This window comes from Megascapheus bottae, chromosome 20 (genome assembly GCF_031878675.1).
Source record: "Megascapheus bottae isolate mThoBot1 chromosome 20, mThoBot2.hap1, whole genome shotgun sequence".
NCBI lineage: Eukaryota > Metazoa > Chordata > Mammalia > Rodentia > Geomyidae > Megascapheus > Megascapheus bottae.
In genome coordinates this window covers 11,664,270-11,680,294 of record NC_143528.1, presented here as the reverse complement: position 1 = coordinate 11,680,294, position 16,025 = coordinate 11,664,270, and the positions used below count along the sequence as shown (strand labels likewise).

At 35.8% G+C, this 16,025-nt stretch overlaps 1 protein-coding gene and 1 long non-coding RNA gene across 2 annotated transcripts in view; one reads left to right on the top strand and one right to left on the bottom strand.

The window, feature by feature from the left end:
• Window positions 1-16,025, top strand: part of Tnks (tankyrase) — a 138,426-nt gene that overhangs the window by 103,056 nt on the left and 19,345 nt on the right. Inside the window, exons 12-18 of the mRNA XM_090353971.1 lie at window positions 1,539-1,710; window positions 4,365-4,444; window positions 5,824-5,969; window positions 7,353-7,518; window positions 8,708-8,927; window positions 9,202-9,311; window positions 15,694-15,882. Of these exons, the coding sequence (XP_090210097.1) occupies window positions 1,539-1,710; window positions 4,365-4,444; window positions 5,824-5,969; window positions 7,353-7,518; window positions 8,708-8,927; window positions 9,202-9,311; window positions 15,694-15,882 (1,083 nt within the window). The remainder of the gene's footprint in view (window positions 1-1,538; window positions 1,711-4,364; window positions 4,445-5,823; window positions 5,970-7,352; window positions 7,519-8,707; window positions 8,928-9,201; window positions 9,312-15,693; window positions 15,883-16,025) is intronic.
• Window positions 1-16,025, bottom strand: part of LOC150049175 (uncharacterized) — a 34,823-nt gene that overhangs the window by 13,764 nt on the left and 5,034 nt on the right. The gene's annotated exons all lie outside the window — the stretch shown is intronic.

Genomic DNA, 16,025 nt, shown 5'->3' with positions numbered 1-16,025 from the left:
TTCTTTCCTTTTTTTTTCTTGTTAAAGAAAAAATTATATTCAGCTTTTTAGGAAATATTAAAAGCTAAAGAAAAGAAAAATGTTAATATATAACAAATCCTGTATAAAGATAAAATGTGATCTAAGAATAAATGTAAGCTGGTATAAACATCCCCATTTTCAAGTAAGGGATTCAAATAGATTATTTTCATATAGGCACCAGTCTTAGTTGTGGTGATTTTAAATGACATGCTAAGGAATTCAAGTTTACTTGAAAGCACTGAAGAGTTATTGAGATATTAACCTGGTAAGGTCTATATTTGAAAGAAGTGATTTTGGAATCATATTCCCATGGATTGAGTTTACTTTTACTGTTGAATATATTACTATCGTATATATCTTACAATTTCTAGAAAAATGTGAATGATTAGGATGTTCGTAATTTTAGGGTTTTTTTTCCCCCTCATATATTGAAGTTACAAGCTATTTGTAGAAAAACTCTAGTCTGTCAGCTTAGTTTCTCTTTTCTTTTTTTTTAATTACTTTTTTTCATTTTCATTTTTATTATCGAGGTAATGTATAGAGGGGTTACAGTTACATTCGCCAGATAGTAGGTGCATTACTCTCACACACTGATACCCCTTCTTATGTTTTTGTCTCATTTTCCTTCACCTAGCCCCTTCCAATCATCTTGTTTTCCCCTTCCCTTTCCTATTTCAAATAAACAAATAAATGTATATACAATATACCAGGTAACACAGTCAGATATAGTAACAATATGAGATTAACCAAAGGCAACAAAGGAAAAGAGAAGTAAAGTACATTAAGAGCAACAGTCATACAAGATAAGGCAATTTAGTTTTTCTGTTGATCAGTATTCATGACTGTGCTTTTCTTTTGCTATACACAAACAGCTCCTTTTTTTAAATATGCTAGAATTAAATATATTGGCATTTCATGGTGTGTTTTATGAAAAACTGTGGAGAATTTAACTAAACGTATTTGAACAAGAACGATAGCTTTAGTGGTAATCAGACTGAAACTGGGAAAACAATTGCCTCAAATCCTTTTCCTAACCCAAAGTTGCAAGGGTTTGGAGTGGAATTGTTTTAAACAACCATCATGTATCTGAAAATGTACTACATTGTCTTATCAGGAACCTTCTAGAAGACCTTTATAATTCAGTACACATTCTTAATAAAATTAATTTAACTTGATTAACAGATCTTTCTGGTTATTGAGGAGAATGACAGGAAATAGAAAGTAGGAAAATGGTCATTTAGGGAAGGAAAGGGCGGGACATACAATTTTTCAATAAATGACTCAAAAAGGATAACTGTAAAGAAGATAATATTTCTTTAGAACGAGTGAAAAAAAGTTAGTAATGCATATCTGTCATTTTCCCAAAAACTTTCACAGTTGGTTTTTCTCTTGTATTCATAACCTGCTTTGTTATATGAAGAAGAAATAATAATAATAATAATAATAATAATAATAATAATAATGTATATGAAGAGTTAAGGGATTCCTTAATTTCATGGGCCCACCCATCCATTCAGATGAATGCACTGGACACCCTTGGTCAGACTGCTTTGCATAGAGCTGCGCTCGCTGGTCACCTGCAGACCTGCCGCCTCCTGCTGAGTTACGGCTCTGATCCTTCCATCATCTCCTTACAAGGCTTTACTGCAGCACAAATGGGGAATGAAGCAGTGCAGCAGATCCTGAGTGGTGAGTCAAAGGATCTTCACTACTCTTCACACTTTCTATATGCTCTCCGCCAAAATGCTCAGATCTATCCACCACTTGTTTTAAGTAGTTCTGTGAAATGTTTTTCTTGGCCATAGTATTTTTGTCATAACTTTTATTTCAACCTGTCTTCTCTATGTCTGTCTTTTAGTGAAATGAGGAAGGCATCATAAGAAAGAAGGTGGCATACTTTTTAGTTTTTTTAGTTTGAAAGACTGATGCATAAGTAACATCACAGGTGACTGGAAATTCATATAAATAGATGGAATTATGGTAGCTGTAATACTGATGAAATAGAGAAGATTAAAAAATCATTTCTCTTAAAGAAAATAAAAGGAAACTTCTCAAAATTCAAAGAAAATTGTCCTTATATGTGTAATAGTGCAGCCTACTTTTATGTCCTTTTTAACTTCATTTATGCCATTATGAAATTACAATGTCTTTTTTTGGTTTAACTATAAAATACTTTGCCTTAACTTTTTCTTTCTCATAGTTTTAAAAAGCATTCTTTAAAATGTATAATACATTACTTGACTAGAAAATTATACCTTTAGTGGCATCTTCCATCAAGATAGGTATGCCTAACTTACACCAATAATCCTAGCACTCAGGAGACTAAGACCTGAGGGATAGCTATGTCTCAAACCGGCTCTGGCAAGAAAGTCCATGAGAATCTCACTTCTACTAAACTACAAAAAGCCAGAAGTGAAGCTGTGGGTTAAGTGGTAGAGTGCTAACCTGGAGCACAAAAGCCCTGGCCCCAACCCCACTCTACTCCCTCCCCCCCAAAAAACCCAGAAGATAGGTGTACAAATTGCAAGTTTTTACAATTTGAAGATATAACATTATTGATGGTATCTTTCCAATGTCTAAATTTAAAAATAATCCCGTTTTAACCCTATGTATATAATCACTGTTTGTTCAGATGATAAAATAAAAATTACCTCCAGATCCCCAAAGGATAATGTGGGAAGTTTTATTAACTGCCAGAGACACAGTTAAAACAGCATGATGTAGATACAGAAACATCCTTGCCTGTAAATGCAATCATGTATTATAGTTAAGAGTAGAGACCTGATTCAGGCAAGAACACAATAAAAGCAACCAAAGAAAAAAACCAAGATTTGACAAATTGACCCCAACAGAAAAGCAAATGCCTTCTGAATGGTCTCTGTGAACAAAGGAACCTGATGATAAATGAGGGTATAGTTCCTTTCCTCAACAATTTCACAAACTAACAAATAGAATACAATGCTCTCTTTTAAAGAAGAATTCAGGATTATTCTTTATTACATGCAACAGTCTTTTTCTTCTCTTTAATCTTAACATTTATCTGCTAAGTGTTATTAAACGGTTCAAATAAATAGTTTATTTCCCATTGAAGAATTCTTGCAACATATTCTATAAAAGTCATTCTTCTAACAAAGCACTTTAGAAGAACTGAAGTAGTTCTTCTAAAATCTAAAGCCTTTTCATAGTTTTACTTGATCTTCCAGCCTGGACTGTGGACTCAAAGCTATCTCTGATCATAAGATAATGCAGTCTTAAACTTGAAAGAGACTTTTAAGGAGAATTAGCTTTCCAACTGTAACAATGAAAATGCCATGATTTTGCCAAAGTTATACATAGTAAAGTACAGGCTTAATCTCTGGAGCTTAGCCCTTCTGTGTGGAAGTGTGCTTGTAGTAAAAGCTACACTTAATGTCTGTGGTGATATAAACTTTTCTTTTAAACCCTATTTATTTGGACCAAGGTAGAATGAATTTTTAGTTGTTATATTCAGTTAATCAATATATCTCCATTTGTCAGTTTCTAAATAGCCAAACTTCATTGTATTTTATTTAGCATTGGTATCATACCTTCCAGTTATGAAGATATTTTTCATTTCATTTCTCTGAAGCAATTCAGTCAATGTGAACACTATAATCTATAGCAGGCTGTTGTTCACTGATTATGCTTTCTACAAACACTTTAATTTCAGGAGAGGTGTTTCATTTATACTGACTGCTCTGAAGCTTAAGAGAAAAATTAACCAGTGAGTAGTAGCAGTTAAGTGACTAGGTCAATAGCAAAGCTTTGTAAATATGTTGGAAAGATTTTTGGATCCCTTGGTTCTAGCTTTTTCCTCACTCCCACTTGTCAGCGTTTTGAGCAAAATATATAGGGCAGTTGGTAGATACGTACATACATACATACATACATACATACATACATACATACATACATACAATAGTAGAGATGGAATAGGATTTGTGCTTATTTGTGGACTTTTTTTAGGGGGGGGCGATCCTGGGGCTTGAACTTGGGGCCTTTGCACTGTCCCTTGGGCTTTCTCAAGGCTAGCGCTCTTCCGCTTGAGCCGCAACACCACTTCTGGCATTTTCTGTTTGTGTGGTACTGAGGAATTAAACGCAGGGCTTCGTGCATACTAGGCCACACTCCTGGCCCTGGATTTTTTTCTTTTAATTTGGCTTAGAATGAAGTGTGTACAGATTGAGATAAGAAAGCATCTATTTCTGATCTGGGAATGTTGGAAGAAATACTGCGTCTCAGGAATTTCCAACTCCTGAATCTCACCAAGCCATCTTACCTGTAATTTCTAAGAATCACAGTAACCTTTCTTGTCCTCTACATAGAGAGCACACCTATACGCACGTCAGATGTAGACTACCGACTCTTGGAAGCATCAAAAGCTGGTGATTTGGAAACTGTGAAGGTAAATCTGTGCCCTTAACATCCAGAGTGGCTCTCCCCAAACTTTGCTATCCCATTCGTTGTTTGATCTCTAAGCAGAACTATTCAAATCCAAACCATAAAAAGTTTGAATTGCTACATATGCTCATTATAATTAATATATATTTCACAGACTTTTTCTGTTTCATAGAAATCTATTTCATAGATTGCTTTTGGGTTTCCTAAAAACTACATTTAGAATGAGTCAGATTTATTTTTGTCACAGGAATACAAGTGTCCAAAGAAAACAAGGCTGTACAAATTAAAAATTAGGCTTTCTACATTTCTTACTCAAAGGACTGTTCACTGAGTTAAATGCTTAAAATGATAAAAGTAGAAAAGATGTAAAATGTCTTTGGAATTCAAAAAATAATTAAGTAGAATAAAAAAAACTTTGCCACTATTTAATAAGTAGCTAGGCTTTTGTTTTTCTAAGTTACTATTTCCTGGCCTCATTTCCATCTTCCAGTATTCTCTGTAAAATAGAGTGCTTGCTTAGCATACACGAGGCCCTGGGTTCAATTCCTTAGTACCACATACACAGAAAAGGCCAGAAGTGGTGCTGTGGCTCAAGTAGTAGAGCGCTGGCCTTAAGAAAGCTCAAGGACAGTGCCTAGGACCTGAGTTCAAGCCCCAGGACTGGCAAAAAAAAAATTATTATTCAAATATTATCACAACTTACCTCAATGAGGCTGCCTCATTCCTTTCTTGTGTCCTCCTGTTTTATAAGTAAATGTAACTAAGATTATAATTTATATTTTGCTGAGATGGTAACATTGAAGAGACAAAAAGAGAATAGATTTATAGGATACCTTCAAAGGAAATGGAAGTAAAGGTGAAAATTAAAGTATGACTCAGAGATAAATTCCTTCCCCAAACCACATAAAGCATTTACTGTGTGGCTTTACTGTAGTGCGTCAAAGGGCCAAGTGAATGGTTCTTTGGGACCATTTTGCTTGCTTGATCTACATTTTAGTGGACAGAAACTCCAGCTCCGCGTAGTCTATCTGTGGCTCTTATTTGAGCAAAGTATAGCTAAAAGCATTTTAATCCAAGCAGATACATGACAAGCAGTCTCAGGAAGGAAGCCTTGCAGGGAAGAGGAAGAGGCTTCATATGTTTAGAAGTACCTACCTTGTTTCTGTAGGATTTGGGCCAGATAAATGGTCATCTACTTGATGAGTGTATAGTCACTGAAAGTCAAGCATAATGCTGCATTTGAAACACCTTCTGTGTGTATAATCTTTAGAAGTATTCATTGGAAAATTACAGCATACCTAAGATAATATACTATTGTAGAGAAAAATCTAGGAATAAATATTAATATTCTTTCTTTCTGTGTTTGTCTCTGCCTCATAAAAGCAACTTTGCAGCCCACAAAATGTGAATTGCAGAGACCTGGAGGGCCGGCATTCTACCCCCTTACACTTCGCAGCCGGTTATAACCGCGTGTCTGTTGTGGAGTACCTTCTACATCACGGAGCTGACGTCCATGCCAAAGATAAAGGGTATGTGAAAACTCAGGTGTTTGGGACTTTTTCCCTTCATACATTGTAAAAAATGTTACATGTTTTAAAGTTTTAGATTCCGCCCCCCCCCCCAAAAAATAATGAGTGTTTGGAGGCATAGCTCAGTTAATAGAGCACTAGCCAGTCAGCTAAAGTGTTAGGTATGACATTTTTAAGTCATAAATTACAATACAGAAATTTACCTATAAAAAAAAGAAAATTCTATTATTATGGCCTAGTGGTAGTGTGCTTGCCCAGGATGCATGAAGCCCTGGGTTAGATTCCTGGGTACCACATACACAGAAAAAGTTGGGTGTGGTAGAGCACTAGCCTTGAGACAGCTTAAGAACAGTGCTGGACTTGGTGGCTCACGCCTTTAATCCTAGCTACCAGGAGGTTGAGATCTGAGGACCAAGGTTCAAAGCCAGCCTGGGTACAAAAGGACCTGAGACTTTTATCTCCAGTTAACCTCTAGAAAATGGGAAATGCGGCTTGGTTCAAGGGTAGGGCAGAAATCTTGAGCTGAAGAGCTCAGGGACAATGCCCAGGCCCAGGGGTAGGGCGGTAGTCTTGAGCTGAAGAGCTCAGGGTCAGCGCCCACATCTAGTTCAAGCTACATGACCCACAGAAAGAAAAATAAAAAGTTCATTATTTTCTCTTGTGAATATTTGTTAGAAACACCAACAGACCATTACTAATGAAAATAAGAAGCAAGGACTAGAGACAAGGTTTAGTTGGTAGATTGCTTGCCTAATACATATGAGGCCCTAATTCAGTCACTGTTGCCAAAAATGAAATAACAAATTGCAAAAGTGGAGAAAAATACCTAAGAACTTACTCAAATAAATAATTTCATCATGTGTCTTAGAAGTTAAGTATAAAATTCCCATGTCCTTTTTTTGTTACAAGGGTATAAAGCTTGGCTTCAAACTTGCAATTCTTTAGCTTCAGCATCCCAAGTGTGGGCTATAGGCCACACCCAGCTACAATTTTCATTAATGAAAATCCCCAAAGAAGAAAATGTGTAAGGTAGTGAAGCCAGACTGGTAGCTAGTTATAGGATCTATAAAGTTGGCACATTTTTACATTTCAAAATCTGAATTAAATGTTGTCCTGGAATTTTATTTTGGGAGTATTTTCCCAAATGTACTTTAATGATTGCTATGACATACACATCCACTCCCAGGAAACAGAAGAAAAGCCCTGACATTGAAGTGACCATTTAAAAAAATTATGAACCCTTGTTAAAAGTGGGTAACTATATATCTTAAAAGACCAAAGGAAAAATACTTCTTTTTTGACTGAGTATCAAGCATAGCTAATTCTCTAGAAGAGTATCACTTCTTTTTGTTTTTAACTCAAAGATCTGTTTCTTGTGTTTAGTGGCTTGGTGCCCCTCCACAATGCCTGTTCCTATGGACACTACGAGGTCGCCGAGCTCTTAGTGAGGCATGGGGCATCTGTCAATGTGGCGGATTTGTGGAAATTTACCCCTCTCCATGAAGCAGCAGCCAAAGGAAAATATGAAATCTGCAAGCTCCTCCTAAAAGTATGTACTTTAGAAGTTAAAAAGTATAAAGTAATTGGTTGTTACTTGAAATCAAATCAGTTTTGGTCTGTTAACAACAGTAAATGATATAAATTCTATTTCCATTTCCTTAGTAGCATTTCAACATAGTGGGCTTTGATTCAGTTTGCATTGCTTATGTAGTATTAATAGAAGAACAAAACACTATAGGGAGTAACAAGTTCTTCAAGCTAGTTGGTCTTTTTCCTATATTTTGTTATTGTTAGCTAACTGATTATCAAATGTAGATATCATAGGAACACTCAAATATCAAATGATTATCAAAAACAATTTAATCTCAGCTAAAGATGTGGCTCAGTTGTAGAGTGCTTGTCTAGAAAGAATAAGACCCTGATATACACACATACACACACACACTCATAATTTTTAAACAGAATTGTTTAGATTTGGGGAATATGTGTAACATAGTAGAAGGTAGTAATTTATGCACCTAATAATTAATAATTACATATTTTTTAGTTAAGAGACACAGGAAAAATGACTGTACATTTATATGGTTACTCACTCCCTCTTTCTCCTACTCTCCTTCAGAAAAAGGCATGAGTCTTAAGAAGCTCAATATATTTAATAATAGTTGGTATGGAGTAACTTCCAGGTCATTGTGAATCTGTTGTCTAGATTAAATTATTCTTAATTTCTACAGTGGGGCAGCAATCTTATAATAAAAACCATTGATTTTTGTTTATTTCATAGATATAGGTAAGCAAATTTTTTAATAGCATAATAGGTATTGAGACTTAATGAAAATATTAAAATAATTTGAAACATTTGTCTTACCAGTGACATTTTATATAACTTTTCCATCTGTGTCTTCTTATTTTTCCTTACCATGATACCTTGGAATATCCTTCCATAATTAAGTTCTGGCCATTATTAAGAAAATGGAGGGTTCCAAAGACAATAGAGTCTGAGGAAAAAGTATATTATCTGAAGATAGGAGATAATTTACCCTCCTTTACCATTAAATAATAAATTAGGAATTTATATAACAATACAAGATAGTACTTTTCTTTTACAAGATGCATAGAGAACAAGTATCTTTCCAGGTATATGAAAATGTGCTGTAAGTGAAATGCATAATGTATCCTGCTCACAGTCTACCACCTCCTTATAGAAAGTACACATTCTGTTTGGTTTTCCTCTTTTGTAGCACGGAGCAGATCCAACTAAAAAGAACAGAGATGGAAATACACCTCTAGATTTGGTCAAAGAAGGAGACACAGACATTCAAGACTTGCTAAGAGGGGATGCCGCCTTATTGGATGCTGCCAAGAAGGGCTGCCTGGCAAGAGTGCAGAAACTTTGTACACCAGAGAATATCAACTGCAGAGACACCCAGGGCAGGAACTCCACACCTCTGCATCTGGCAGGTCAGCACTGTGTTGCTTGCAGATCTCACCTTCCTGTCTTAACCAGCCCACTTTACCAAAAGCTGAGAGAAACGCTGGGTGCTAAGAAGACTACTTAGTACAAAGCTGTTGTTGGACGTATTTTGTTCAGAATCCTTTTAAAGGTTCTTAGCTGAGGACAGTATTGGTTTTTAATGTGAAAATTTTAAATCTTAAAGCTTTCTGCTTTTTCTGTCTTTTATCTATGAACATATACTTTTTTTCTTTATTAAACTGTCATATTTATTCTCAATAGCGGGCTACAATAACCTGGAAGTAGCTGAATATCTCCTAGAACATGGAGCAGATGTAAATGCCCAGGACAAAGGCGGTTTAATTCCTCTTCATAATGCAGCATCTTATGGGGTGAGCATACCAAGTTAAAAATCAAGAATTGGTGGCTTTGCCTACTTAATTGAATGTGTACTACACTTAAGAAACAGCTTTCTAACCATTTCTAGCGCATTGTTTTGGCGCATCTCTAATTTTGTATCAGTCTTTTGTCATCTCTTTCCAGTTAAATTTAACTACATTTGGCCAACAGCTATACTTCTTAAAACTTTTGGTCTTTCCATATTATCTAATATTTATAGATACAAATAATGTACTTTCAACCCTACCTGAAGTAAATTTTAGAAACTATAAAAACGGTATGTCGTGTGTTACTTAGCATCTTAAATATTTAGGCAAGTTGTTGTGGATATAGAGTCTGGTAATGTTCAGATGATGAAGTAAAATCCACAGTTGAGTCCAGAATCATCTTTTCAAGCATTGTTACTGTATACATCAACTAGAAGAGTATTGTAATACGTTGGTGTCATTTGCCATGAAAGCCTTCTGCCTCACTGCAGTAGAAATAAGAAATATTTCTGTGCTTGTCTCTTCTTCTTCACATTGCTATTTGGCTATAAAAATCCACACATGCCAGGTGGCCTCACAGTGGGATTCACTGCTGATGAGAGGATGCTTCTTAGATTTGCAAAGCTCTGATAAATTATGAATAAAATCCAGACCTACCACCTTGATCTTCATATTTTCCCTTCATACGCTTCTCCCTTCCTTGTCATAGTAGCCACATCTTCTTAGCCCATTGTGCAAAGACCACCCTTAACTAATACTTTTAAATAACTCTACTTTAGTTGAACAGGAAAGGAAATTTTATTTTCAAGCATGATATAAAGTAATTGAAGCTTTTTCTATTACTTACGATATATATTATGTGTGTATGTGCATATATAGTTACATATATCTATACATACATGCATACACATATATACTAGCACTGAAATACTTTTGAAATTATAGTACTGAATTTTTCTCCTTCCAAAGATGATTTATTAATGTTTTCAGAATTTCCTTTTAGTAATACTTCACGTAAAATTCCCATTTTCATTGTGTAACATATTTCCAGTGTATATCTGGCATGCAAATATCTGTTGCTAATGCACTGCATATTCTTTATGTGTAATTCTTTTATCTTTTAAGTTGTAAGTATACATATATACCATTTGTAGTCTCCCATTTCAAGCACTTAGCATGATCCTTCCCTCCATATGGTATTTTACTAATCCCTTTCTAAGTCTCTATTAAGAGTGTATAAAGCTAATGGGATCATTTTAAGATAAATCATAGTCTTACATATTTTGTAAGTAAGGATTGGCAGTAGCCGTAGAATGATCTGTAAGCAGCAGTGGCTCACGCCTGTAATCCTAGCTACTCAGGAGGCTGAGATCTGAGGATCAAAGTTCAAAGCCAGCCCAGCCACAAAAGGACCTGAAACTCTTATCTCCAGTTAACTTCTAGAAAATGGGAAGTGGGGCTTGGCTCAAGGGTAGGGCAGTAGTCTTGAGCTGAAGAGCTCAGGGACAATGCCCAGGCTGAGTTCAAGCCCCATGACCCACAAAATATATATATATATATATATACATATATATGTATGTATATATGTATATATATGTATATATACATATATATGTGTGTGTGTATATATACATATATATGTATATATATATACATACTCTAATGAAGCTCACATGATACCCTTAATTGTGTAAACTACAATAGGTCCCCCCATAATTGTCTTCTGTGTCCTATCCATCTTCTTCTAGTCTCCATTACTTCCCTCATGATTCCATGAGTTAGTGAATCTGTGAAGCACATTCTAAAACCTAAGACACTGTAAAAATTAAGATACCACCCTGGTTATAGGAAAACTCACTGCCTGAAGTCTCTGTACTGAACTAGTCAGAATAAAGGCTGCATGTCGTTCCTGCAATATCACAGTCTTAACGACAACCGTGTTTCACCAGCTCAATATCACTATTGAGTAGATACAGATTAAATGATTAACCTGGAGATAAAATAGGATGAGATATCTCAAAATATATTATTATTTAGTTATGCTTGTATTTATTGTTGATTACTCTTTGGTACATAGTTGGTATTTTTCCCTGGAGAGCTCAGTCTGTGTATCTTTATATATCTCCTATATCATTTTTCCAAATGAATAAATATATATATACTTTCTACAAACTCAGTTACAAGTTTCATGAGACCTTTATACTAATGGCAATGTACCTTATTCAGTTTAATGTTTTAACTCCCTTAGCAGGGCTTGAACTTAGGACTTCCTCCTTGTTAGGCTTTCTTGCTGGCATACCACTTGAACCACACTTCCAACCTGATTATTTCAAAGATTCTCGCAGACTCTTGCCAGTATGGCTTTGAACCACAGTCCTCCAGGTTTCAGCCTTCTAAGTAGCAAAGATTACAGGCATGTGCCTCTGGCACCCAAGTTGCCTTGTATTTTTTAATATACACTTTAATGGGATGGTTCATTTCTTTACTATTAAATAAATGTAAAGCATTGGGTTACTCATCTCTCTTCACAGTGAATGTCAGTCATTTGGTTAGCTTTCTCTCAATTTTTTTTATTTTCCAGTATTTCCTTTAATAAATAATATGGGAGGGATTTTATGACTTAAAAATAAAGACCTTGTGCAATTAAATGGTATGTGTGTGGCCAGGGGATATTAGATCTTAAATTTGGCCTAGACACAGTTCCTTAGTTTTTTTGCTCTGGCTTGGCACTACCACTTGAGCCCACAGCCCCTTCTGGCTTTTTCATGGTTTGGAGATAAGGGTCCCATGGATTTACCTGATAAGGCTGGCTTTGAACCTCAATCCTCAGATCTGAGCCTCTGAGTAGCTATGATTGTAGGCATGAACCACCAGTGAGTGCCTAGCTTAGCTTTAGCTGGGGCCCAGACACACCTTCTCCTCTTTTCCACCTTTCCAAAATTTAATTGAAGTGTTTCTGGTCTTTTTATGTTGTATTTGTCACTTAAAGCATTTCTATTGCAGTTGAATTCCAAAATCCAGTAAAATTGGCTTTTTCTCCTAGTAACGTTCTAACCAAGTTTTGAGTTCCTTTTTTGGATCTTCTATTCAGTATTTTGCTGTTGTAGAGTGATGAGAGTTTTGCTGTAGCTAATTTATTGCATTTGTCGGCCTTAATTTTTAGTTACTATTTTTGTCCCAGTTGTATATCTACTTAAAACAATTAGAAGGCTGAGCTTAAGAATTCTTTTTAGTCTGCTTGAATAGGGATAAAGTCCTTCCTGTCCATTGCTCTTTCAGACATTTGTCAGCAAATTCAACACATATGTAATTGGTTTCTCTAAGCAAAGGCTACAAATTCAACATTAAGAAAGTTTAATAATACCTAGCAGATATGCAACTTGTTTTATATACATACACAAACTCATAATTTTTCTTGGAGTATCTAATTTTGGAAGTCTATGCAAATTAGTCTACCAAATATATTATTATTCCAGTGAACATGGAATAGAGTAAAATTAATCATCAGAAGCACAGTTTTAAAAGCTTATAATCAGGCTGGGAGTTTAGCCTAGTGGTAGCTTAGCATGCACGAAGACCCGGGTTCAATTCCTCATTATCCCATACATAGAAAAAAGCCAGAAGTGGTGCTGAGGCTCAAGCGGTAGAGAAAATCCAAGGACAGTGCTCAGGCCCTAAGCTCAAGCCCAGGACTGGCCAAAAAAAAAAGCTTGTAATCTCACTTGGAAGGACATTGAAATTATTCCATATTTTTTAATTTGCTGAACAAAAATTATTCTTTCCCACACAAGTTCATAAACAAGGGAAATAAATTACTAGGTTTTATTTTGCTTTAGCTGACTTTGATAGTACCACAGATGGAACAACTGTTTTCATCTTTCATATTATCAAAATCCCAAAGGGTCATAAAGTGCAAATCTGAATATACTATCTTTTTTCTTTTGGCCATATAGTATCAGCAATAGAAAGCATTTCTTATGAGTTGACTGATCTGTACTTTAATATAAAATAAATTTTCTTCATTTTGTTTTTTGAAATTGTACTCAGTAAAATCAGTAGTCATTCATACATTCCTGAAAACCTTTAATGCTATATCAGGAAAAGTATGTTTTTTTTTTTTCAAAGTCATTTTATCTTCAAGGGACCCTTTATCTTGGAATCTTTCTTTTTTTCCCCCATCATACCCCATTTTCATGTCAGCCAGTATAGTATAGGTGAACAGGAGCATAAGCTAAAAATGTAGGGAAGAACATGCTTTTGAATTACTAAGAGTGACCAGTTGTCCATAAGGCACCCAAAATTATAGAATATTGAAGTTGAAATGGATCTCAGAAGTAATTAATGATTACTATATTGATCCCCATTCTAACAACTCTAGATGTTTTCAAAATATAAATGTATTCTTAATATTCTTTATAATCTAATTGTTAGCTGGGTGCCAATAGGTCACTCTTGTAAATCCTAGCTACTCGGAAGGCTAAGATCTGAGGACCAAGATTTGAAGCCGGAAGACAAACCTAAGAGATTTCCCCGTTAACCAGCAAAAAGGCAAAAGTGGAAGTGTGGCTCAAGTGGTAAAACTGAGCCGAAAAGCTAAGCAAAAGACACTGAGCTTAAGTGCCAGTACCAGTACCAAATCACAAAAAGTCTTCATTGTTGAATCTGTGTTTCATGTGCCTAAATTTCATTTGTTTTGTCAGTCATGGAGCTTGGACTCTAGGCTAGTGCTCTATCACTGTGAACCACAGCACCATCTCTAGTTTTCTGGTGGTTAATTAGAAATAAGTCAGACTTTTTTGCCTGGGCAGATTTCAATCCATGATCTTCAAATCTCAGCCTCCTTAGTAACTAGGATTATATAGGTGTGAGCCACCTGGCACCCAGCTTTAATTAACTGTTAACTCTTACTATCTGAAGGAATCTGTCACCTTAGGAACTTCATTTTTATTAAATTTTTTATACGTATTACCCCCTTTGTCTACTCTCCTCCAAAATACTGATATTAGGCTTTATTTCCCTTGTAATAATTTTCCTATAGTACTCTTCTTACTTGCCTTATTCGCCCAATAGCTAGAAGTCTTAATTCAATACCCCAGAGTTCCTTATCCCAAATATCAGGACCCTGCTAGATATTCAGCTTGTGTTTGGGGTGGTTAGGTGAGTGGGTAGGAGAGGGTAAGCTAATAAATGCTGCCCTCTCCTCTGTGTTCCAATGTTTTCCACCAAATTAGTTACAGAACATCATTGAGTTGATGGTTCACTTCAAAAGCCAAAGATTGCAAGACAGCCTTTCCTTTCTTACACTTTCCTTTCTACTTAAACTTTGGCTACCTAGTTTCTATTAGTAGTCATTTACTTTTTAATCTTCTGTAAACTCCTTCTCACCCATCATCGTTATCTGACTTTTCATGTGCTTTTTTTCTGTAGTGACTTGTTTTTCCAAAACCTTTTTCTTCCCCCTTTCAAAGAATTTTTTTGTTGGTTGTAGGACTTGAACCCAGGGCCTGAGTTTTTTCACTCAAGGATAGCATTCTGCCACTTTGAGCCTCAGCTCCACTTCTTGTTTTCTGGTGTTCATTAGAGATAGGAGTCTCCTGGACTCCTACCCATGCCTCGAACTGCAGTCCTCAAATCTCAGCCTCCTAAAGATTATAGACATGAGCTATCTATGCCTGGCTTCAAAAACTTCTGAACTTAGCTCTTCATTATCATTCTTTACTTAGGGTCTGATTTTTTTTATTTCATTTTATTACTCTGCTTTTCCAAAGGTTGGAGAAAATGATTGGGAATCTACGAGATTCGTATTTTAATAGCTCAATCAAATCATAACAGGTTAGAAAACAAATGTGAATATTAGGAGAATCAGTGAATTCAACCATTAATAGAAGACCTGACAACCAGAGATCGGGAACAAGTCCATTGTATGTGTTAGTTTTTTTAGATAAAACTGAATAAGTTATAAAACTATAAAAAAAATACTTAAGTGCAGAATTACAGGGTAAAAGAATAATGTTGGGGCTGGGAGTGTGGCCTAGTGGTAGAGTGCTTGCCTAGCATGCACAAAGACCCAGGTTCGATTCCTCAGTACCACATACATAGAAAAAAGCTGGAAGTGGTGCTGAGGCTTAAGTGGTAGAGCTTTAGCCTTGAGAAAGTCCAAGGACAGTGCTCAGGCCCTGAGCTCAAGCCCAGGACTGGCAAAAAAAAAAAAAAAAAGAATAATGTTGGAACTCAGATCTTTTGAGGAAACAAGAAAAAGTCCCAAATGTAGGCAGTGGCATGAAACACAGGTATAAAGTAAGTTGTTATAAGAAGCAAGTGTACATGATGGAATTTTCCCAGTTAGACTCATGTCTTAACTATTTACGTTTTCTTGGTTTTTTCTCAGCATGTTGACATAGCTGCATTACTGATCAAATACAACACCTGTGTAAATGCAACTGATAAATGGGCATTTACTCCTCTTCATGAAGCAGCCCAAAAAGGAAGGACACAGTTATGTGCCCTACTCCTAGCACATGGTGCAGATCCAACTATGAAGAACCAAGAAGGCCAGACACCTTTAGATCTGGCAACAGTAAGTCTTCATTTCAGATGTTCAGTACTCTTCTTATAACTTTAGTGGTAGCTCTAAGAAGGCCTACCTAGCATCAGACTTGTTTTGACTAGAATGAGAATACATGAAGTTCAGGGCCAGGAGTTTAGCCTCGTGATAGAGTG